Source organism: Electrophorus electricus, chromosome 2, assembly GCF_041902795.1.
Source record: "Electrophorus electricus isolate QZ-2024a chromosome 2, ASM4190279v1, whole genome shotgun sequence".
NCBI lineage: Eukaryota > Metazoa > Chordata > Actinopteri > Gymnotiformes > Gymnotidae > Electrophorus > Electrophorus electricus.
In genome coordinates this window covers 35816601-35841921 of record NC_137498.1, presented here as the reverse complement: position 1 = coordinate 35841921, position 25321 = coordinate 35816601, and the positions used below count along the sequence as shown (strand labels likewise).

The window sequence follows — 25321 nt, the reverse complement described above, 5'->3', positions numbered from 1 at the left end:
TCCCACACTTAATATTTTCATATTAAATTATTTTAGGTTCCTTTGGATATTTAAATTCAATTAAAGGGTTTAAATTGAATAAACTTGAAATAGTACATAACCTGTATGAAATTATGGTTGTTTAAAATTGAGAGGCGTGTAACCAATTGAGTGTAATGCTGTCATGTATAATTTTTGTATTTTTCATCCTTTATGAAATTAGATAGACTAATACTGATGATCTCTTAGATGTTCTAAGAGTGGGTGCAATTTTTGTCCCACCATATACAGTGGCAGCTATTGTGGGTGAAGTGCACAAAAAAGTTCAGATCACAGAAAAACACTAAACCAAACCTAAACCAAAACAAACTACATCCAATATGCTTTTCCCATGCTCTTACACACATGGCTCATCTCATGAAGTCCTGGTCAGTTAGGTAAAGGCAATTAACACAGCTTTCATGGAACACAATTGAGTTTGGTTCACTTCACATGGTTCACTAAGAATGCCTGGCTTGGGAGGGTCTCATGCCTCTCCAGTGTGGACAGGAGCCTGGAAGATTTGCCCAAGCACAGGTGTCAGTCTGAAAAGTGCCATGTGAGGTGTGCTATGAGCAGCCATGGTCTGGTTCCCATGCTGAGCAAGTGGGGTGTCTCTGCACTGCACTGAGACATCACCTCTTGGGGTGGGCTTGTGTGTGCCACAGTATCTGTCTTGCAACTTAAAGTTTGGTATTTTGGAATTTTTGATACACTACAGAGTATCTCTCCTTTGATGTGTCCTTGTTTCTCTTGTGAAACATCTCTGTAAAACCAAACACTTCTGGGACTGTAGCACAAATGCATGTAGTGGGGAAAAAACAACTCCATATTTATCATTTATCGACTTTCTAATAATGCTTCATCATGCTCAATTTACTCAGATTTACTCACTTTCATGCTATTAATACTGCTGCCATCTTTGAATTGCCCCTCGGTAGTTGTATGATTTGTACAAGATTGTGTAGATTTTATAACAGTTGTAAACTTGTACTTTTACAATCATGTAATTCCTCTTTGATTCTTTGTGTGTAACTTATTTTAATGCAATCTAAGTGAATGATCAGAATGAATGATCAGAATTATGTGACAGTTCTTGCTACACTTGACCCTCTTCCTGCCTTCTTGGGCAAGCCTGGAACATCCTTTAGCACTTTGTCAAATGGCATTTCCACCTCACTGATCTGTTGAAACATTGTCTCTCAGTTTGTCCTGGAATTGTGACACTTGTCTGTGAATGCATTCAAAGCTTGTTGTGAACTTAGCACGGGTGTGAGATACCTTTCTAACACTGATCGTGTAGAATCTGGTTGGCAGGTGTGTGAAGCTATCTCATGATCTGCTTGTCCCTTCAGTCTTGGGCCTGTGGGTGTGGAGAAACCTGAGTGTTTGCAGCACAGAGCAGTATGAGGCTGCTCCCCACCAAGCAGAGTCAAGCACATCTGGAATGCCACAGCATACAGCCCTGGTTAGAAGCATGCAGCCTGGAGGCCTTGGACAAAAGAAAACAATGTAAAATGGTGGACAAATGCTAGCATAAAGCTATGCTTCGTTCTGTGTGAAAGCTACAGTACTGAAGTAGTAATTAGGAATTTCTCAGTACTGAAGGTTTCAAGGAAAAGAACCTATTTTAACAACAGCAATTTAAAATGTTATTTCTTTTCTTAAAATGAAATTTATTTTCTTAAACTCATTTTCATTACTGTAAGTTCAAATGTCCATTTAATGCTCTGCATCATAAGTGGAACATTTTTCCATAGTTTCAACCAAAAACATTTTAATGGCAATTCCACTTGGAACCCAAATCTCTTTTGTTCAGCTCCATTTGCTCAGTCTGCATTCACTTTAGCCTCATTTTCTTCCAGTGAGGGTCCCAGGATCTCCAGTCTACCCTGCTGACCTAGGTCAGGGGTGATGCATGCTTTAACCATGAAACATGAAACCAGTCAGCGCAACTTTTCAAACTGTGGTAGCAGAAGGGAGCTGATAGCCTGGGATCTGTGTGTTACCTAATGCACTCTTTATCATCAGAGAGTGAGTAGTTATACTCATTGCCCAGCCAATGAGAACACAGCCACTTAATACTACTGTAGATTCCTGATCATGAATGGCTGTGTAATAACCAGGATTTTAACTTGGTTGCCAGTGATAGGAAAGTTTCACCACTTATAATAAGTTGTACCACTGAAGAAATTATCTCTCCTTATTATACTGTAATGTTTGATATATTTTTGGTGATTTATAAAATGCAATCAATATAATAACTAGGTCTTAGGTAGTGTTGTAATAGTGTTATAAGAGATTCATCGTGAGAGGTTCACTTGTGACATGAGGTTTTTTGATATCTTTGAATTAAGGTTTTAGGGTGACAGAAAATAAACTCTTGACACATGTATCCCACATACGCAGACAAGTGTATGAAGACTGTGACTATGTTCCTTAACACAAAAACTGAAAAAGCACTATGACTGCTCACCTCTCTGCCATGACCACGTGATGTAGTCTGAAAGCCATGTTTACATGTATTGGTGGTATTAGCTGCGTCTCCCTAAATGTGCATGAGTGCGGGCGGCCCATGTGGCAATGTGGCGTTAAACCTGTCCCTCCTCCCGTCACAGCTCTGGAGAACATGCTGCAGAACTGGGATGCTTGGCCATCTTTGGAACACATTTCCACTTACATGCTCCTCCCCCATCAATGCTTTCCCCACTTTGACTTCAGGCAAGTTGTCTGGATATTCCAGCAGTGACTAATATTTTTCTGGAACATTGTGAACAAGACGAAAGGAAGAAAGGATAAGGTGGACGCCATTTTGAGAAAGCTTGTTTTTCTTTTGGTCAGATTCTTTAGGCTTAATAAACCTTCTGTAAAATAGATTTATATACACAAATGCACATATATTAAGCAATGTTAAGCAGTTTGTTGCTTGAATGTGTTTTGTTTGTTTGTCTTTGTTAAAAAGCTGAAGACTATCAACATCCATTCACCTTATATGATGGGTAGTCTTAGGAAAGTTGCTCCCCTGTGTTTGTGTGTGTGTATGAGTATGTGAGAATGAGAGAGAGAAAGAGGAGAAAGAGGGAGAGAGAGAGAGAGAGAGAGAGAGAGAGAGAGAGAGAGAGAGAGAAAGAGAGAGAGACTGTGTGGGTGGCTCATGTCCATGATGTGTTAGGAAGCTGGTTAAGTACACCTAGTGCATGAACCTTCCCATCCCATCCAGTTAACCAATGAAACAGTCAGAGGGCTGTAATAGCTCTCTGCAGTTCATAAAAGTGGCCTATGGTTAAGAGCAGACAGGGCCTCCCAACTAGCGCATCATTTACACACAGCAGTTCCTACTCAAACAGCAAGAAAAGTGAGGACCAAACATGTCCTAAAACAGCTGTTGAGTGATGAGAGCTGTGCAGTGCGTGCAGCGTTTATAATGCTGACATGTCACTGTCTCTTTATGCTGTAATGAGACAAACTAGGAAGCAGAAAGCCAAGCAGTATGCCAAGCTTTAATTCTCTAACAGGAGTGACAAAGGAAGTAGGGTTCAATAAAAGGCATTAATAGCCTTAATGCAAGAGGGATGTATTACAGCTATTCAAAACAAAGATTCAAATAAGAGCACTGGAAAACTACTTTAAAGCTCTTTGAATTTAGAGTAGCATCATAACGTGATGTATCTCAAAAGCACTTTCTGAATTAGACTGGGCTCCTTTAGTTTTTAATGCTTTAGTCTTTTAGTCAGAATTTAGACAGAATGAATCATTCCAGCAGTAAGTTTAAGAGACACTTGTATCTGCAGTTTCAGCTTCTACACAGGGCTTAGTAGTGCAGCATGGCAGTGGACATGTCTGGTCCTGTGGCCTGCTTGAAGCTGTGAGCTCATGCTCAAATTTGAAGCTGTATGCATTTCGCCTGCCAAAGTCTTTAAGGAAAACACACAGTCTTTTAGCTTTTTTAACCTTCAACTATTACTTGCATGCCAGACCTATATTAATTGCATATCTTGGAAAATACAGGAGACAGAGTCCCTTTAGGAATACATGTAAGGTCCCTGACATATTTAATCGTCTGAATTGTTTAATTATGTAAAGACAATGACAACAATTTAAAATACGCGGAGAAAGTGCGTGTTAATTATTAATTATAAAATAAATTTGATAGCTTGCAAAAGTATCCAGCGCGCAATCAACAATTTTTAAAAAAAAACCCTCCCGGACCGTGTACACAACGTTCCTGCCTCCACACATCCAACCCTGTTTGACGGTCTCCTGCTCGCTCCCTCGCGCGGAGAGTTAAGCTGACCCGGGCACTGCGTAAAAAGTGATGCCCACTGAAGAGGCAACTATCCACCCTCGGCATTTAGAGCGCCGGACGTCCCATAAATGTGATGCGACCTAATACGAAGCCTGAGAAAAATGCGAGAGTTTAACGCTCGACGATGTCCACGTCCTCAAAAGAATGGATCCAATTAAAACCTTGCACTCGTCATCATCGTCCGTAAACTGCCAAACTCTCTGGAAGTAGGCAGGGATGTGGGACCACATGACTACAGCGGGTTGTTCTAGGATGAGACTCATATAGAATTTCTCTTCTCCTATTGGTCTCCGTGCTGCCTTTTGACACGCACTCAAAGGAACCTCCTGCCATATAAATAGGGCTGATTGGACTTTATTATTCTAGCATCACGGCAGCAGGTTCCTGCTAAGTTTGGAGTTACTTTCGCCACAACTGTATGTCTGCTTGAAGTAGTTAAACCAGGCACTGAGGCACAAGGAGTCTGCATGTCGGACTAGACATGCTCAGCTTTGTGGATACCCGGATTCTGTTGCTGCTTGCAGTGACTTCATACCTAGCATCATGTCAATGTAAGTTTTATACTTTTTTTGTGTCTTACCAAGGAACTTGAGCCTCGTTTGTTCCTCTGCTCACTGAGGATTTGCTTCACTTGTTTGGGGTGGTTATGACGTCTGTGCTTGGAGATTACCTCAAGGACAGCTAGATGCACATCTGAGGGAGTGTGCCAATGGCTGTCCACTGTAGAAATCCAAAGGATTCTTGCACTTTTAAAGGATTCTTCTTTTTTTTCCATGGATATATTCGTCTTTTGCATTTAGGAAATGAAGACAAGTCACATAGTTAGATTACCCTTCACCGACGACTGCAGATCATATCTGAGTAATTTACTCTGCATTGAATAGATAACAATGAGAATATATGAAAATAACGCAAATATAATTCGTTTTTAAAACTTTGGGCGTTGGACTTCATCTTTTGTCCCAGGCTTGGTAGTATGAATTTTTATCATGGGGTAGGGAAACGTGCCCCCTACTGGATGAAGTCTATAATAGCATATCTTGGGAGCTTTTTCAAAATAATTTCTTTCATTTAGCTGGTAACTAAAGTAAGTAAAGTCTTATTCCAAATTTTAAAAACCGAATAGTAAAAAGCAAGTGCAATTTTTAGTATCAAAAGTACCAAATTTTAATTTCTGGGCTAGGTCACATTCTTTATAGCGGAACATCGGTACAATGCGACTCGCGCAGACAACTTCAAATGCTCAAAGCCGCCATCTAGTGGAGAAGTAATCACATGACATCAGAGCGAGGAACGACTTTACGGTCCAAATAACCCCTCCCAGTTGGGGCGAGGATCACTTTGGGCAAGTGGGTGTCGCGATTACACGTGTTCTAACCGGAAGGCCTGTGCAAATGAACAATACTTGTAGTTTAAGGGAGCTTCTAAATGTATTTATATATTTCAGTAAAAAAAAAAAAAAAAAAAACATTCATACCGTTTTTTTATGTTTAGATATTTCCATAATTTTGTGTTACTACTTAGTTGGATTAAGCATTATTATTGTTGTCATTGCTATTGATAGTACTGGTAGTAGCAGTGGCGCTGCTGCTGCCTGTAGAATATCATGTATAATACTATCCTCTGTATTGTCATGCTGCCAGCAGTAATGCAGTGATTTTATGAGTATTTCAATTGTGAGTCATCTTTTCCTCTGCGATTTAAATACATTTAGAGGATTTCAGTCAATATCTCACACAGTGATCTATACCTATATGCAAAATTATTCAGAAGTGGGTGTTTGTTATTTAACTTGATTGCTTCAACACTTTAAAGGTGCAAATTTAAAACTTCTAAAAATAAATTAACACATCTTATTAGTGCAAAACAGGCAATAACAACAAGGTACATACCTTAGTTCTCAAATTACATTTCTTAGTAGGAAATACATTATATTTCCTACAGTTTATAACAGGCTGTTAAATAACATGAAATGTGAAGATGTACAGATTGGTACTTTACTTGTTAATTTATAGTTGGTCTAACATGATTAAAGTTATTCCTGTGTTATGTCTTTAAGAAGACTGCTAAAGGTCTTTCAGCATTGCTGATTGTAATTTTTGTAACTGATCATCTTCTCTCTCTCTCTCTCTCTCTCTCTCTCTCTCTCTCTCTCTCTCTCTCTCTCTCTCTCTCTCTCTCCATTTTCTTCTCCTCCCCCGTTTCTTCATCTAGCGGTCAGTACACTTGCATGGAATTTTTCTTTAGTCAAGCAATAAAGCTTCTTACCTTATCATGTGTTCCCAAATTAGATGATATTCAGTAAAAAGATTCTTGCCAATTTGACCAATCTCAAATAATGCCACAGCATTTTGTGCTGTTGACATTTCGGCAATACTCTACATGTTCCCTCGTTTCCTGACAAGGAAAGCATGAAGGTTCTATTGGCTAAGGTGAATGTCAGTGAAATCAGAAACTACCCACTAGGGCTGGGCAGATGGCCCTGGCACAATGACCCTTTTCAGATGGTTCTCTGAAGAGGAAGCCACTGCACAAAATCAACGTGGCCCAGAAGTTCATTTAACATAGTACAGTTACTATGGGGATAGTAGGGCTATCATTGAACTATTGTATATAGCCTACATTGTTAAACTCTTGTATTTGAGATTGGGACAGATTGTTTACCTAAATGTCAAAAATAAATATTTTCTTTGAATACCAGAAATATAATCTGTATTTATTTTTCTCTTTTTTTTCTGTAGATGCTTAAAGGAGTATATATAACATATTTCTGTTTATTAGCAGAACAAATGTTGTAAATCATATTTGTACCTCTGAGTTTGAGTGAGCCCTGTAAACTCCCTTAAGCATCTTTTGCTATATTATGCTTAATTTATGACTCTTAGCCTAACCCAGTGCAGCTTTGTTCTAATAGGCATTACTGAAGTATGTAAGGAACTGATGAATATGCATGCCTTAGTGAGATGGTAGTGACCTTTAATATGCATGTGTCTTAGTGGGATCATAGCAGCTCACATAGCCCTACACATGAAATGACATAAGAAATTTGGAAAGTTGTAATAAATAAATCTTGTGTTTATTTGTCTAACTTTCTGATCAGGCTTATGCAAAGGTGAGCATTATTTCTTATGTTCCTGCTGGTGCGTGAAGTGTGGCATGTCTGAACAGCTGACTCAAGCTTGCTTTCCACACTATTCTACCTCTGGCGCACAGAAATGCGACTTATGTTCAATGCTTGCACTCTCAGCTGTTTGTAAACTCACTTCACATATCTCAGCACAGGGCTCTGAATCTAGTTTAGGCATTATGCATGCTATATTACATTAAAAAAAAAACATATTATCACCAGGCTTCTGCAGGTTGAGAGCATGATTGCGTATGTTGTGCTGGCTTATAAAATAGATTTGTTGAATTTTGTAATCATATTTTTAATCAACAGGGCCCTAGGGGAGACAAAGGGCCTAGAGGTGACAGGGTAAGTGCAGAAGAGTCCTCAAGTTGTCTGACAATCAATCAAGGACAAGAAACAAAGTATTTTCCTGCTAAAACATTCACTTTTATGAAGGTCCAGGAAATTGCTTAACCACGCCAAATTATTTTTTCAGTTTCTCTTTTGGATAATAAACCATCCCTCTGTAATTTTAATACAAAGAAAATACAAAGCAATGATACAAAAATGCAAGGATTGTAACGAACATCTGTGTTCTTCACTAGTGAACAAAAACATAATGCTGATTAATAGTTTGCATCCCTGTGAATTGTCTAATAACAATATTACAGTAGAAGTGTCCTTTAGATGTCACTGAATGACCAGTTAGTCCTGCAACAGGAGAGAATATTAAGAGCAACTCAGAGCTACTCCTGGTCAAAGTTATTTGTCACACTGCTTTCTCAATTCCTTACTGGACTTCTAAATTCTAATCTCTGTATCTTTTCTCTGCCAGGGTCCTAAAGGACCAGATGGCAGACCTGGCAAACCTGGATTTCCCGGACTCCCTGGACCCCCTGGCCCCCCTGGTCTTGGTGGAGTAAGTTAAACCTTAATTTGACATTTTCACATCATTTGCATGATGGGTAATCTGTTATGGTACTGATGTTCTAATGCACCACTCATCTTTAATGTTTTGCATCATGACCCATTCCCAACCTGATGACCCACTGACCTTTGACCTTTTGAACTTTAATGGCTTCCAATGTGAAAGTAATTGTGTTTATACTACATTGACATCCATTAATTCAATGACACTCATTTTTCTTTTAATCTGCACTGATTTTTCTACTTTTTTGATTTTCAATAAATTAGACTGATGAGATAAATGGTGAAATAACAGCTGTGGGTCTGTATTGTATTATTATAACAGTCAAGCACCTCTTTTCCACATTTTTAGTGAGATGAATATTTCATATACAACTTAGTGGTTGAACAGGGTCATTTGCTTTGACTTTGAACAGAACTTTGCTGCTCAGTATGATGGCGCTAAAGGACCTGACCCTGGCCCTGGCCCTATGGTGAGCACCCGACATGTGACCTGTTGTTAATAAACGTATCCTAGTCACAACCAAGGTCAGTGGCCCTTGACCTTCTTCAGGAACATCAGCCATGGCTGTGCATATACTATACATGAATGAATGAGCAAATGAGAAGATGCCCATGGAATACTCATTCTTATTCTTCTCTAAAGGGCCTGATGGGTGCCAGAGGCCCTGCTGGACCCCCTGGTGCACCTGTAAGTGGCATTTTTGTTGTTGTTGTTGTTGTTGTTTTTATGGGTACAAATGCAGATATCTGACCTTTGATGATTGTCTGATGGCCTCTGTATGATTTACTTTTTATTGTAGGGTCCCCAAGGTCTCCAAGGACATGCTGGTGAACCTGGAGAACCTGGACAGGCTGTAAGACCTGCCAACCACTACCCCTGCCCACATTGGTCAAAATGGCCCAGACAGGCACAGAACTGACTTGACTTTTAATCTCACCTCTCCTCCTCCCCCTCACTTTCTAATAGGGTGCAGTTGGTCCTCGTGGACCCCCTGGACCTCCTGGCAAATCTGGTGAAGACGTAAGTAAAATGATACATTTTAAAACATTATTTAGATGCCACATATTTAATTTTTTTACAGAAAAAAAACCATGTAACACTCAAAGTAAATCACTGCCACAGCGACATAATCACTAAATGCATTTTATGGCAAATTTATTGCAGGGAAACAATGGCAGATCAGGCAAGCCTGGAGACAGAGGACCTGCTGGAGCTCAGGTAAGGCCGGCAGCTTTACATATTTCAATTACAACAGGCCTAAGAGTACTCTTCTGAGGGTAGTTTAGCTTATATCAGGACTCCCGTTATTGTTAAATAGACAGACATCACAGAAGACATAATGAATTACATTACTGCAAAGAAAGCATGAAAGGATCCTTCTTTGTTGCCAATGGCAATAAAATCTGATATCATCGCGCGACTCGTAGAACTTGCGTGCAGCCATTATTCTCCAACACTGATTAGTCCCTGATGTGGTAAAAGAGAGGTGAAATAGACACATATTAAGATCTATTTAATTGTTAAATTGTGATTGTCCTTTTTTGTCTCTCTGTCTCTCCTCTGCAGGGTGCTCGTGGTTTCCCTGGGACACCTGGACTTCCTGGCATGAAGGGACATAGAGTGAGTGACATTGCACATTGTATTTTTTCAGTGCAGGAAGCCCGAGAACATTTCTTTTCTAATAAGATGTACTTGAAGTACACAGAATATATATTTCAAATATAACATTCAAATGTAAATGTTGAGCCAAAAGGTAAAGTCTGACTAGAGGAACAGCTGTTCGAAGTAGGCCTAAATTGTGAGATCTATGGTTCATCTCAGTAATGAAAGGTTTTTTTTGTTTTGTTTTTTCTGTGACAGGGCTACAATGGTCTTGACGGACGCAAAGGAGAGCCTGGTTCACTTGGCCCTAAGGTATAAACAATGACACAGCATCAGTAGTTCAACTCGTGCAAAACAGAAAAAAAAAAAACATATTCAAAAACAATGGAGGCAGCGAGGGTAGTGTCACTGTACAAGCGATTGATGTTGTTCATAAATTGCTTGGTTATTATTAGAGTACAATAAGTCTATGCTTCACATCTCCGCATTTGTTTCAGCCATATTTCTTCACATATGATCTTTAATGCTTTGATCCTTGAACCCTCTTTATCTTCTATTCTTAGGGCGAGTCTGGTGCTCATGGTGCTAATGGAACCCCTGGACAAAGAGTACGTTTTCACTTACATAGACTTACTTTAAAATGTATACGGATTTGTATTTCAGTTTCCACAGAAGGCCATTTTATGCTTACTTTATGGGCTGTTTGACCTAATGACACGACCAGCTTTTTGGGGTCAAGTTCCATCATAAACACTTACAGACTGAAGTCTACATTGTTCTCATGATAAACATGCATAATTGTGTTTCTCTAGGGTGCTCGTGGTCTGCCTGGTGAGAGAGGCCGTTCTGGTCCTGCTGGTCCAGTTGGTGCTCGTGGTGCTGATGGTAACACTGGTTCTGCTGGCCCTGCTGTGAGTACAGTATTTATTCACTAATAAATGTATTTAACCTAGTATTTAACCATCAGCCCCTCCATGTCCAAGACAAATCATTATGTTCCAGTCTAATGCTGTGCTCTGTGTGATCTTCCCCTCCAGGGCCCTCTGGGATCTGCTGGACCTCCAGGCTTCCCTGGTGCTCCTGGACCTAAAGTAAGTATCTGGGTTTTCTGGATGTCAGCCTTGGAATGAAAATACACCCTGAAGTTTGTCCATTTGATTCACTATCTTTATATTTGTACTACTTGCACACCTGTTTAACATAATTTTCCCTGAATTACTTTGATCGCCCTTATGCAACATGTCTGTATATCATATATGATCATGGATATTATAACATGTTTATAACATATTCTAAAATATGTTGGTAACATTATTACATTGTTATTTGGTTATTATAAAACATGATTTCAGCTATTTTCATACATGCCCCTTTCATTAATTTACAACTTTGTATTTAACACATTTAAATCTCATATAAATATGTCAAAGTGATTCTTATGGGGATATCACATTCACGTGTTAGCTGCATAAGTATAAAAATAATCCAGTATTAGCACAACTGATGTTTATACTGTGAGCTCATTATTAGAAATCCATGTTTAACAGGGAGAGATTGGACCTGCTGGTCCCACTGGCCCTAATGGACCTCAAGGACAGAGAGGCGAGCCTGGACCCCACGGCGTTGTTGGCCCAGTTGGTCCTGCTGTAGGTATTCCTTATACATTACTTTAATTCAATGTAAAATAAAGTGTTGTCTTGAGAAATATGCACTGACCCACTCTGCTTGCTCCTCTGTAGGGTAACCCTGGTGCCAACGGTATCAATGGTGCTAAGGGAGCTGCTGTAAGTATTCAGTGAAACTTTATTTTAACCAGACATATGTCAGAGCAATACGTCCATCACTGCAGATGCAACTTGAGCCCAGTATCTCCCTTAGTTGATCCTCGTAATGAGGTTCTGAAAGGCTACAGAGCATACAGTGTATGCACATGTAAGCAGGTGTACTGCTATGGAACCTGCTACTGAAGACCCTTTCAACCATAACTCTCATAAATATTGCCATCTCTTTGAGCAATAGAGCTTCTGGGTCCAGTGTGCTGCATAATAAATGTATCACTTACAATAACAGTTAAAATTAGCTTAAAGTAAGGAGATGATGGCCAACGTCTGTGCTCTTATTATAGTACTGTGAGGATTAAAAGGAACTTGTAGGTGTGATATCAAATGGTTCTATCAAAATCTACTTTGACATCGAAATAAGACATAATATGGTTGGATTTGAAACATCTTTTGTCAGCCATGATTAATTACTACACATGAAATGCATTATGTACCAGTTCAATTGGTTGTGGACTAAAATTGGCTATGCTGGTTGTTGGTAACCTGGACAAATTTTGATAAAAAGTGTAACAGGTTAATTTCTAGGCTATTAAAATGTATTTATAGATTATAACGAAATTATGTCTTCTCATCTTTAAATAAATGGTTCCGACATTTTCAGTTAATGCGAACTGCTAACTTTAATTTATTTTTCTGTCTTCTCTGGCAGGGTGCCCCTGGAGTTGCTGGTGCTCCTGGTTTCCCTGGCCCAAGAGGAGGCCCTGGTCCCCAGGGACCTGCTGGACCATCTGGCCCCAGAGGTCTTTCTGTAAGTTCAACCTAACAAAACTTAACCTGACTTAACCCACGTTTTATAATTGTACACAACCCCACATAGCTAGGGGTCAGTTTCTAAAGCTAGACCAAAACCACTCCATCTGTACTATATATTAGTATCTACATTCTATGTGCAGTTTATGAGCTATAACAACAAACACCTGACATTTTAATCTTTTTTATTGCTCATACATACATAATTATAGGGTGACCCTGGACCTGTTGGAGTGAAGGGAGATGCTGGTCCAAAGGGTGAACCTGTAAGTAGTGATCAGCAATGTGCACTTCATGCATGTGTTAAACTACAGGGCTTTTCTTTGTCCTGTTTTCCTGACCTCTTTGGCCTTGTTCTGTTCAGGGTAGCTCTGGTCCTCAAGGTCCCCCTGGTCCTGCTGGTGAGGAGGGTAAGAGAGGCCCCACTGGAGAGCAGGGAGCCACTGGTCCTTTTGGTATGCGTGGAGCCAGAGTAAGTCCTAGTTTTTAAAAACAAATAAACAAACAACCAAATACCAACTGATCTTAAATGTTCCACCATATATATATGCCTTACAAAAACACTTATGGGGCTAAATATTCCTTCTTGATGCTGAATTTACATGTAGAGGAATGTTTAAAATGCATGTGCAGATTTACTAACTTCTGTGACTTTTTGCTATATAGGGAGCGGCTGGAACTCGTGGTCTACCTGGTATGGGTGGCAGAGCTGGCCCATTGGTAAGATTACTGTGACATTTCAGATGCCTAACCTTAACTTAAATGATAAGCCATGGATTAAGCAGTACCTAGTCATAGTTAGAGAATGTCTTTCTGTAAAAAAAGATTTGAAGATCACATTAATATGTGAACAAAAAACAAATGATCTATGACAAATGACAATGCAGTAATAGACATGTCGACATATAAACATATATGTATTATAATGCTGCAAGAGAATGTGAAAACAGTATGTATGATTGAAACAATGTGTTAAAATGCTGGCCTTCCGTTTCTATTTGGGCAGTAATGACCTCTGAGCTTACTCTTCCAGGGCATGCCTGGGGAGAGAGGTGCTGCCGGTAACGCTGGACCTCGGGGACCCCCTGGTGATGCTGGTCGTGCTGGTGAGCCCGGGCTGGTTGGAGCCAGAGTAAGTACTTTACCTGGGCCAGGAACACACAACACTTGCCAGAGTATTTCATTCTTATATTCTAGTTGCATGTGCATAAAGAAATTATAAATATAAATATATTTTCTAAATATAAAATATATATATATATAATAAATATATATAGCTTCTCAGATGCAAATCGTGCAAATCCACTATTGTTCCATTATGATACAATGAACTGATGGTAAGCCAGAGAAGGTTTGAAGAGGCCTCCATTTTAACTCAGTCTCTAAACACAGGGTCTCCCTGGCAGCCCTGGCAGCGCTGGACCCCCAGGAAAGGAGGGACCTGTTGTAAGTGCCCATAAAGAAAACAAAGGGAACACAGGCAACTTCACAACTTAATATAAAAGTTCCCTTCCAATAAATGTTTTCGATCGATCTCCTTTTTCAGGGTCCTTCCGGACAAGATGGACGCACTGGCCCCCCTGGCCCTACCGGCCCAAGAGGCCAACCTGGTAACATTGGATTTCCTGGACCTAAAGGACCCTCTGTGAGTAATGACAATTCTTTTGTCAAATATTTATTTTTTGTCAAATTTTTACTATATTATTACTGCAATTCCCATAATAGCAGCAAGCCAATGGCACCAAGACTAAACAATACACATAAAATATTTTTTGTAAATGTATGGATTGACAAACAACAGTAAGGCTTCACCGTAGTCTAATTGTCTATCTCTAGGGTGAGCCCGGTAAACCTGGTGAGAAGGGACCTGCTGGGGCAACTGGACTGAGAGTGAGCACCTTGAAAAGCCTCCTATTAGTATCAATACTAGTTGATATTTTTATAGTAATTCAACTGCCCCCACTAAGTCACATATCTTTTTATCTAGGGTCCCTCTGGTCCTGATGGAAACAATGGCCCTGCTGGTCCCGTTGGACTTGCTGTAAGTAGACCTGTAGAACAAAAATTTGCAGAACAAAAAAACAGGCAGATGATTTGGGATTTTTGATGTTAATGTTGATTCATCTTCTGTCTGCAGGGTGGCCCTGGTGAGAAAGGAGAACAGGGACCCTCTGGTGCTCCTGGCTTCCAGGTCTGTCTCACTCACTCTCACTTATTCACTTATGGCTTCTTATAAATGATGAAACAGATGTTTCATTATTCATGATCAGCAGATTCTTACACTTTGACTCTTTGGTCTTTTTAGATATAAGCTCACCCATCCAGGCTTGGTTCAGAAAATAATGTTGTAATAAATGGGTTTCTAGACCCTTTGATAGCAACATTAAATAACATGATTCATTATGCTAAAGTGGTAAAGCCTTAGCAAACAGTTGGAATAAAATGGGCAAACTTTGTTTGGGAAATGTACCACATCTTAGTTATTCAGTAAGTGTGTATCCAAACAGATTTCATCTAAGCTAAATGTTTGACTGACAGCATCTTTGATGCAGTAATCTGTCTGTATTAATTTGTATATACTTATACTTTTTAAAATCTACTATATAAATATTATTTTTGGTGAGTGGGTCATTGTGTGAATCACTGATCTCTTTTTCTTATCATCACAGGGTCTTCCTGGGCCTGCTGGACCTGTTGGTGAGACTGGCAAGCCTGGAGAAAGAGTGAGTTCTTATTACAGTGATAATTAAGAACAAAGTGCAGAACTTTCCCATATGCAAATGAGGCTATTCTGCTTAAGGAGTTTTTTTTTCAGACATATAGTGCTCATTCACATAAAAAAACTGAAATGATTGATTGATATTAAAACTCATTCTGTAAGCACTCTGTAATACAATGGCCAAGTTCAGGGTAATGTAAATAATATCTAGTATGATGCCATCTTTAGACAGGATTATATTTAAATGTTTTTAGACACTAATCATTAATCTATATTATCACTTATATATACATAAATTTAGAAATATGTAAATCATTAAAAATGTACACCATTTCCCTGTAGGGTATCCCTGGAGACCAAGGTGTGGCTGGACCTGCAGGTTCAAAGGTATCTAACCTTTTACTGATATCATGCACTGCATGACTTTTCATAAGCTATAGACAAATGTCCAAATTTAATGCCAATTATTGACCATCTTAACCCTCCTGTGTTTATTTATAGGGAGAGCGTGGTAACCCAGGACCTGCTGGTGCCTCGGGTGCCCAGGGATCCATTGGTGCTCGAGGACCTGCTGGTACTCCTGGCCCTGATGGAAGCAAGGTAACCTGTCGTCTTTCTTGCTGCATATAATAATAATTATTATTTGTAGTGGCTCGGAACCCCACTTTGTTATGTCTCAAGACATTTTATTCAACATACAATATTTATACTATAAAAAAAAAAAATGTCAAAATGAATACTGTTCTTTGACAGTTGTGTTTTCAATGTAGCAACCATGTCATATTTTAAAATTAATACAAAACCTTTGTTTTTGCTTAGGGTGAGCCTGGTGCTGTTGGACCTGCTGGTGCTCCAGGGCATCAGGGGGCTGCTGGCATGCCTGGCGAGCGTGGTGCTGCAGGTACTCCTGGACCTAAGGGTGAGAAGGTCAGTCCTGGAGGGTCATCTGTCCACCTTATATTGCACCTTACATGCCAAGAGCCAAAATATTTGTTCTAGTTCCAGAAGGTTTTTAGCCTACTCAAAGAATTATATTCTTCAAAAACTGATTCAAGACCGGCCGTAACACTGAACATTTCTAATTCTGTATAGATAATACAGTATATTGCAATCACAAACCAGCTTCATTTTCTAATTGGGTTGTTTTGGTGTCTAACACTTAACGTATATAATGTTTAAGGTTTAAAATTAATTACTCTTTCATCTGTTTCACAAATAGGGTGAGTCTGGATACAGAGGCTTAGAAGGCAATGCTGGAAGAGATGGTGCCCGTGTAAGTTACAATACATACAAAGAAACACTACTGTGTTTATCCAATATTTATATTTTATTTATTTATATAAAATGCCTTCTGCAATCAACCTAAGGCGTTGTTTATGTATTTGTCAGGGTATCCCTGGACCCAGTGGACCTCCTGGGCCTGCTGGTGCCAATGGTGACAAGGTAAAGAACATTCATAGCTACTCGGCTTTAGAGTTGGATTCTCAGAAATATTTACCATAATGTGATAGCCTACAAGACTTAAGTGGCATGTTTGCCTTTGCAACAATTTAATTCCTTTTAAATCTTATATGATTTAAAGAACATAAAAACTACATGCACAGTAACAACATAAGTGGCAAGACATGTCAAACTTTTGAAATTGGGAAGACCTCAAGAGGCCAACAGGATGATCCATATGAAATCTAATAAGTGCTTTGAGCAGGCATTTGTTTTTAACCCCATTTCTGAGAAATTGAACCCATGTCACCTCTGGAAAATTATTTTGGCACCCTTGATATCAAACATGTAATACCTCAATATTGCCATCTGCTGGAAAGAATTTACAAACCAGTGGCGCTTCCATTTTGTGAACTGGACAACTAAACATGAAGGGAAAAAAACTTTTTTTTTCTGAATAATTAGGAAATGTACCTATAAGCCTCATTTAGAAGCAACATTAGTACAGAAGTAAACCCTTTGATGTGATGAACCTGAATGAAAGGAAGAACTGCTTTAACACGTTAATGACTGTGAGCCTGTGAATGGACTGCTCATCATAATGCGTGGTCTGTGTAACTACTGATCCAATGACAACACTGATCATTGATCTTCTATGATATTTACACAGTGGATCTTATGATATGTCCTAATTCAAATGGAAGAATTAGCCTCAACAAAGTGTACAATAAAAGGAAAACACTGACTTTAAGAACCAAATTTAAAGTCAGTTTAGAATGTCATTTTAGTGCTTGTCTATTATCTAAGGCAGTGGTGTCCATGATTTGAAACATATATCACTTAAGATAGCAAATGAGTTCCTTGGATATTACATCAGTGACTTGTGTAATGTTGTGTGATCCTCTCACGCCTTATTCTCTCCCAGGGTGAGGCTGGTTCCTTCGGTCCTCCTGGCCCTGCTGGAGCTCGTGGTCCTCCTGTAAGCATAGTTTCTTTACTTTAAGATACAAAATACTTACCCCTTTGCTACCTCCATTGTATAAGCAATATGTAAAAGGCCCTGACCTTTGAATCATTTACCTGATTTCAGGGAGAGCGTGGTGAGTCTGGCCCTGCTGGACCTTCCGGTTTTGCTGGGCCCCCTGTAAGTGCACATTTGTCTTTGTTTCACTGTTACCACTGAGTACTTCATTTTCATCAAGAACAAAACTGAAATGGCTCCAATGGCTCTTGCAGGGTGCTGATGGCCTGGCTGGAGCTAGAGGAGAGAAGGGTCCTGCTGGTGTCAAGGGTGATGTTGGACCTCCTGGTGCTGCTGGTCCTGCCGGTAACACTGGACCTCTCGTAAGTTTAAATGACACAAGCCTATCTGAGAAATGCATGGTAATATTTAAAAGAGCTGAAGATTCACAGCTTCTGACACTAAACTTGTGTTAAAATCAGTCTCTATGTCTCCTTTGAGGTGACAATAAGAACATACTAAAATATTCAGCTTATACTACTCACAAAACAGATACATTTTCTCTATAACCCATTGTGATGTCTGGTGATGTTTTAGGGTCCTGCTGGCCCCGCTGGCCCCCCTGGAGCTCGTGGTGACAACGGTCCCCCTGTAAGCTCTTCTACTAATCCTCTTTTTACAGGAATGCCCATGAATATCTAGAGATTGACTGATTCTACAATTCACTGCTCTTGAGTAAAATTTCAGCTTTGTCTATATCCCAGGGTTTGACTGGTTTCCCTGGTGCTGCTGGAAGAGTTGGACCTGCTGGTCCTGCTGTGAGTATTCTCGACATCATCAAATGCCCACTGAAGCGCCTTATCATTTTTTATATCAAGTGTAATACTAATAGTATTGATAGACTATATATGTTTACTGACTGGCTTGATCCAAGATGTCAAACACAGAAGGCACTCATTCTAGCTAAAAACAAGTCCTGCATGTTCCTAAACAGGGTATTGTTGGACCTCCTGGTCCCACTGGTGCTGCTGGAAAGGATGGTCCTCGTGGTCTCCGTGGTGATGTTGGACCTGCTGGACCTCAGGGAGAGAATGGCCTGGTTGGACCCCCTGGTCTGGCTGGTGACAAGGGATCCCCTGGAGAGTCTGGTGTCATGGTATTTTCTTATAATTTTCCCAGACATTTGAAATAAATCTTACTTCACATAAGCCCCATCTCACACTCATTTTATTAGCAAACTGAATCTGAAATCTAAAGCAGATTCCTCTACTGTTATAACTATAGGGACCACCTGGAGCTGCAGGACCTCAGGGACAGCTCGGAGCTCAGGGATTCAATGGTCTTCCTGGTTCCAGAGGTGAACGTGGTCTTCCTGGTTCTGCTGGTGGTGTTGTAAGTACCCTCCCACTTCATCCAACTATGATTTTCCAATTCAACTCCATTATTACACCACAATCAATTTTACTTTGCTATGACTTTGGGTTAACTTCAGAGGTGATTTTCTGGGAAATCTAATCTAACTAGATAATGTGATGTGTTACTCAGGGTGAGCCTGGCAGAATTGGCCCTCCTGGTTCCGCTGGTCCCCGCGGTCCTGCTGGTAACATTGGTATGCCAGGTATGACTGGTCCCCAAGGAGAGGCTGGACGTGAGGTAAGTTGTATAGTCACAGTGATCACAGTAATTTGCAAGACAAGCTGAGCATTTTCACTTTTCACCAAGATGTCAAGGATGGGCTAGTGGTTAATATAATGACTAACAAGCACAGCTCCATATAATGAGTATAGAGGTAGGCATGAAGCAAAACATACATACACCAACAGGTTCCTACCACCAGTGCTTCACGTTAGCCAGTCTAATGCTACTCCTGCTTCCTACCTGCTGCAACTGTTTTTTTTAAATTACCTATGATGGAAAATTTAAATAAAGTCTACAGACATGCATCAATGGTCGCTGAGCTTCAAAATGTTGCACAAGTTATAGTGTGCATTTTTCATACTTTAGATATCTGTAGAGCTTTGAGAACAGAATGCTTGTGTGTACCATTTCTTAAATCCATTTTTGTCATTTTAGGTGTCAGTTTAGATTTTACATAACCACATGCGGAAAATTATTTTTGTTCTTCTAAAGGGGAACTCTGGTAATGATGGTCCTCCTGGCCGTCCTGGTGCTCCTGGTGTTAAGGTAAATCTTAAACAGTTTTAGGAAATACAACATTTACACAGTACTACATAAGTTTATTCTCAACAAATTTTTTACAAGACTTAGAACATTAGTTTCATTACTTACCTGGACTGCTTTGATCTGACAGGGCGATCGTGGTGAGCCTGGATCTCCTGGCCCACTTGGTGTTGCCGGTACCGCAGGACCTCTTGGACCCAGTGGTCCTGCTGGCAGAGCTGGAAACCGTGGTGAGGCTGTAAGTGTCCAAGACTTAAGCACATTTGATGTACTTTATAGATTTGTCAGTGAAGACCCTACAATTACAGTTGTCTTGAAACAGTATGCTAGTGACCCTTCATGTGTTGTTGTTACTTTGGTCTAGTTCTATATGTATACAGATTATATTTGTTTAGAATTGTTTTCTCAGGAGTTTTCTGTCCTTTCCTTCAGGGATCCTCTGGATCCTCTGGACCAGTTGGCCCTGCAGGAGCAAGAGGTGCACCTGTAAGTAAAAAAAGTCATAGGTCCTCTTTCACGGATGTGTTCTTTCTAAATTACCTATTTAGCATTATTCCAGAAATCTGTCATCTTCTCTGCAGTTGATTTTGCATTCCTCCATGTGTGTTGCAGGGCCCTGCTGGAGCCCGTGGTGAGAAAGGTGGGGCTGGAGACAAAGGAGACAGAGGCATGAAAGGACTGCGTGGGCATCCTGGTCTGCAGGGCATGCCTGGACCCAATGTGAGTGACCCCACCCTAGTAACATATTTGGGTAGCAGTATGCCAGAAAGAAATGAAGTCCAATGTTGATTTCTGCATGGCTTTTGATTTTGCTCTATTGTTCTTTTAATCTTACAGGGCCCTGCTGGTGATACTGGTCCTGCTGGTATTGCTGGTCCTGCTGGTCCTAGAGTAAGTAACCTACCTTTTATTACCACAGATCAATCTTTGGCCATGGATCATCGAGTGGGGTTGGTAACATTTTTGTAACTTTAGGGCCCAGCTGGTCCCAGTGGCCCACCTGGTAAAGATGGTAGATCTGGAACACATGGTCCTATGGGACCTGCAGGATCACGTGGTCCCCCTGGACATGCTGGACCTGCTGTGAGTAATGACTTTTTTCAAGGAAAAGCTTAGAAAACAAACATAAATTTATACTGCAGTGAAATAAGGTTTCATGTATCCTGGATAACTGACTTGAGTACAGAATAACGTATTCACTTGATCTGCAGGGACCACCTGGATCTCCTGGTCTTCCTGGACCACCTGGTCCTGCTGGAGGTGGTTATGATATATCTGGTGGCTACGATGAGTACAGAGCTGACCAGGCTTCCCTTAGGGCTAAGGACTATGAGGTGGATGCAACTATCAAGTCCCTCAACACCCAGATTGACAACCTGCTATCACCTGAGGGCTCCAAGAAAAACCCTGCCCGCACCTGCCGTGACATCAGGCTCAGCCACCCAGAATGGACCAGCGGTAAGTGTGCAAAGCTCTTTAAACTTATGTCTTTTAATGCTTTTTAATGCTATATTTAAACTTTAAATTATCTACAAAGATCTACAAGTCTTTCTTTATTAAGTCAAATTATCTTAACACAATATTCATGTTGTGGGTTCATATAGATTTATTCTGTGTGCGGGTATTTTCCTTTGCAGGTTTCTACTGGATCGATCCTAACCAAGGTTGCACCATGGATGCCATCAAGGCCTACTGCGACTTTACCACTGGTCAGACCTGCGTCTATGCTCACCCAGAGAGCATTCCTCAGAAGAACTGGTACAGAAGCTCCCAGGAGAAGAAGCATGTCTGGTTTGGTGAAACCATCAATGGTGGCACTGAAGTGAGTTAGAGAATTTTGCAAGCCTGATAAGACTTTCAATAAATATAAACAGTCATAATTTGTTTATATGTTTATAAGCTTGAATTTTTCCTATACACTATGCAGATTTTTTATTCACAACTATTTGGAATTATTTGGAATTATACTTACAGTATTATACTTACTGTACTTACTGTACTTACCATTTATTTTCTTCAGTTTGGCTATAATGATGAGACCCTGAGCCCACAGTCCATGGCTACCCAGTTGGCCTTCATGCGTCTGCTGGCCAACCAGGCTGTCCAAAACATCACCTACCACTGCAAGAATAGCATTGCCTACATGGACGCTGAGAACGGAAACCTGAAGAAGGCTGTTCTGCTGCAAGGCTCCAATGATGTGGAGCTCAGAGCAGAGGGCAACAGTCGCTTCACCTACAGCGTTCTGGAGGATGGCTGCACTGTAAGTTCAATGTGCAACTCTTCCTTTTTTATATCTCAGAACATGTATAAGCAATGTGCAAGCAATGTATAGAAAACATTTATATACTTTGGGGAGGGCATATTTCTTTGTTGCTTGACTTGGGTAGTCTTTTAGATTTATAACAGCTAAACGTTAATTCATTCACTTAACAGTACATTGTGCCATGGCCTATTAGACATACTCACTATATATGTAATTCATGATGTTTGAAGTTTGTAAAAAAAAATCTACCTTGCAATACGTATTTTACTAATGCCTGTTTTACTTTTATGCCACACCCCTGCAGAAACACACTGGCCAGTGGAGCAAGACAGTCATTGAATACAGAACAAATAAACCATCTCGCCTGCCCATCCTCGACCTTGCACCTTTGGACATTGGTGGCGCTAATCAAGAGTTTGGTTTGGACATTGGCCCAGTCTGTTTCAAATAAATAGACTCATGATAAATTAATAAGAGAGAAAGAAAGAAAGAAAAAAAGAAAAATATCTGCCCTTCTTCTCTGTGTTGTTTTTATACTGATTGCTGATTTCCTCTGCACATCCACTTGCTTAAGCTGGGCTCTATCGGAGAGGACCAATGGACTGAATGGAGCATTTCACAATGCAAATTAATACAGCTGCCCAAAGAGACGCTGGGAAACACCATGGTTTGGGACATGCCATCATTTTGTAAAAAATGAAAGAAGTGTAATAAAAACAATGAAAGTATGCATCACTTTGTGGTCTTTGTATATCTTCCAATGAGGAGGTTTAAAACCACAATTTCCAAAAGGTTTAAACTACCTCATGCCTGTATAAAGAAAATAATATTGCCAAACCTGATCCACATCCTAGATGTAAGTCGCTGGTACCAAGGCTTCAGGTGTTCTTTCCTGTGTCAAAGGTGCTCAAACACTTGAAGCGGAGATATATGGTGCTACACATACAGCTGTGGAGGAAACCACTTTTACTGTATTACTTTGTATTGTTTTTGAGGAGTAATGCACAGGTCCCCCTGATAACCCCATTTTTTAAGCAGGTGGAAAATTCTAAACCTGATGTTTGTCCAGTTTATACTTTTTTGTTTGTTTTTGTTTAGATTTTTGTCTTGTTTTAGTTTGGGTTTTTTTTTTGTTTGTTTGTTTGTTTGTTTTGTTCAGGCATTTTATTCAACCACCCCCTCAGTATTCATACTGACAGCACATTTCATCCATTTGAATGGGTTTTGGAGGCCTCTCTCTCTCAAAATGAACCACAAAGTTTATTGTACCTATTTTGTATATGTGAGATGTTTTAAATAAATTGTGAAAAGTTCTGAAATAAAGCATGTCCAATGTTCCAAAACACAACATTTCATGAGTTAAGTGCTTTAATATCTTTAGAACACCTGAAAAGCCCAAAATGAAGTGTAAATGTCATGTTAATTCAGAACTTTTAACTCTAAAACATATAGGTAAAATAAAAGAACAATGGATTATCGGAATGTCTTTTGATTATTAGAACTTGAAACCACTGAGAATATTTATATAAGGAAAATATGTCATCATTTGCTTTCACTTCGGATCCAGCAGCAAAATATTTGAGGAGATTGCCTCCCCTGTATGCTCAGTTGTTTTGTTTTTTCCAAATGATTTCTCACAATTCCATTCAATAAAAAGGCAGAATTTACATCCTTTCCAAGCATGTCTGTGTTTGTAGAGGCTCTCAAAGTAATTGGACTGATCTAACTGAAATAACACTGCTTACACTGATCATGCAGCATAAATGTTTCTTTGTCTAATGGAAAACTGAGATCAACTGCTCTTTCATATAAAAGCTTCAAACAGCAGCTCTTAACTGAGTAGAGCACTCAATACAGGAAACCACAAAAGAGTATACAGCTTCTAGTATATAAATGATCTATAGTCTAATTTTCCACATACCACTATTTGAGCGTTGAAAAAAACAGACTAAGATGATGATGATGACATTCTTATAAATTATTACTTGTTGCATAAGAAAATGTTTAGCCTAACATGAGGCTTCAACACTACCATTATTAGACACAGTGTGGTGCTAAGTGCAAAGAACCTACCTCTGGTGTTTCAGCATAAATGGATGTGTTATATTGTTATTGTTACATACATGTGAAATAAATACCAGGGGTTCTTGTTTTTGTTTTTTCCAAACAAAATTATGGAGATTTTGGGCACGCCAAATTACTGCATTATACTCTCTTATAAGTAAAAGTACCCAGTACAATAGTGTATTCCTAACGGACAGACCACAATCAGTACGGGTGGGCAACTGTGCCTCATCCACCCTCACCCTCAGCACTGGAGCTCCTCAGGGTTGTGTCCTAAGCCCCCTGCTCTACTCACTGTACACCACGACTGCACAGCCACTTCCAGCTCCGCCATCATTGTCAAGTTTGCTGACGACACCGTTGTCATGGGTCTGATCTCGGACAATGACGAGAGGGCCTACCTGGAGGAGATTAAACACCTGGAAAACTGGTGCCAGGAAAATAATCTCCTCCTAAACGTCAGTAAGACAAAGGAGCTGATCGTGGATTGCACCAAGAAGCAGGAACAGCACTACCAACCTGTGAGGATCAGTGGAACCACGGTGGAGAGAGTAGATAGTTTCAGGTACCTTGGTGTTCACATCTCGCAGGACCTGTCCTGATCCCGCCATACCAACTCCCTGGCAAAGAAGGCTCGTCAGCGTCTTTACCACCTCAGACACCTAAGAGACTTCAGACTGCCCTCCAAAGTACTGCGGAACTTCTACACCTGCACTATCGAGAGCATCCTCACGGGGAACATCACAGTCTGGTTTGGGAATAGCACCAAGCAGGACAGACAAGCACTCCAAAGGGTAGTGCGTTCAGCAGAGCGCATCACTCACACGGAACTTCCTGACCTGCAGACCATCTACTACAAGCGGTGCCAGACCAAGGCCAGGAGAATTGTGAAGGACCCCACCCATCCCAACAATAGACTCTTCTCTCTGTTGAGGTCAGGGAGGTGCTTTCGCTCCCTGAAGACCAAGACAGAGAGGCTGAAGAAGAGCTTCTTCCCACAGGCCATTCGGGCCCTGAATCAGGGAAACTGATAAACTGTGGGGACCACCACCACCATGTAACATAACTGTATATCTGTATATATATATTTATATTCAATTACCTTGTTACACAACAACTGTAGATATGTTATT

The 25321-nt window shown here is 40.2% G+C and overlaps 1 protein-coding gene and 1 long non-coding RNA gene across 5 annotated transcripts in view; one reads left to right on the top strand and one right to left on the bottom strand.

The window, feature by feature from the left end:
• Positions 1 to 6750, bottom strand: part of LOC145652104 (uncharacterized) — a 31559-nt gene extending 24809 nt beyond the window's left edge. For 2 of the 3 annotated variants that reach the window (XR_014118319.1, XR_014118322.1), the window contains exons 1-3: positions 6593 to 6750; positions 4905 to 5111; positions 1300 to 1460 (exon numbers count right to left, since the gene is read on the bottom strand). This is a non-coding gene — a long non-coding RNA (uncharacterized LOC145652104). The remainder of the gene's footprint in view (positions 1 to 1299; positions 1461 to 4904; positions 5112 to 6592) is intronic. The other variant, XR_014118323.1, reaches the window with a different exon arrangement.
• col1a2 (collagen, type I, alpha 2) lies at positions 4677 to 23472 on the top strand. 2 transcript variants are annotated; one of them, XM_081701571.1, is made up of 50 exons: positions 4677 to 4875; positions 5901 to 5902; positions 7764 to 7799; positions 8269 to 8352; positions 8777 to 8833; positions 9007 to 9051; positions 9164 to 9217; positions 9331 to 9384; positions 9529 to 9582; positions 9931 to 9984; positions 10225 to 10278; positions 10530 to 10574; positions 10779 to 10877; positions 11004 to 11057; positions 11514 to 11612; positions 11706 to 11750; positions 12457 to 12555; positions 12770 to 12823; positions 12922 to 13029; positions 13224 to 13277; positions 13591 to 13689; positions 13950 to 14003; positions 14104 to 14202; positions 14394 to 14447; positions 14545 to 14598; positions 14695 to 14748; positions 15227 to 15280; positions 15619 to 15663; positions 15778 to 15876; positions 16096 to 16203; positions 16496 to 16549; positions 16666 to 16719; positions 17642 to 17695; positions 17807 to 17860; positions 17953 to 18060; positions 18275 to 18328; positions 18442 to 18495; positions 18672 to 18833; positions 18962 to 19069; positions 19223 to 19330; positions 19808 to 19861; positions 19989 to 20096; positions 20291 to 20344; positions 20471 to 20578; positions 20696 to 20749; positions 20834 to 20941; positions 21070 to 21316; positions 21496 to 21680; positions 21879 to 22121; positions 22429 to 23472. In XM_081701571.1, exons 1-50 carry the CDS (start codon positions 4806 to 4808, stop codon positions 22573 to 22575), a joined length of 4059 nt encoding a protein of 1352 aa, XP_081557697.1. In that variant the 5' UTR covers positions 4677 to 4805; the 3' UTR covers positions 22576 to 23472. The 2 variants fall into 2 exon arrangements, with proteins under 2 accessions (XP_081557697.1, XP_026867851.3); XM_027012050.3 differs by lacking the exons at positions 4677 to 4875; positions 5901 to 5902 and adding an exon at positions 7060 to 7436.
• Positions 23473 to 25321: the final 1849 nt, after the last annotated feature.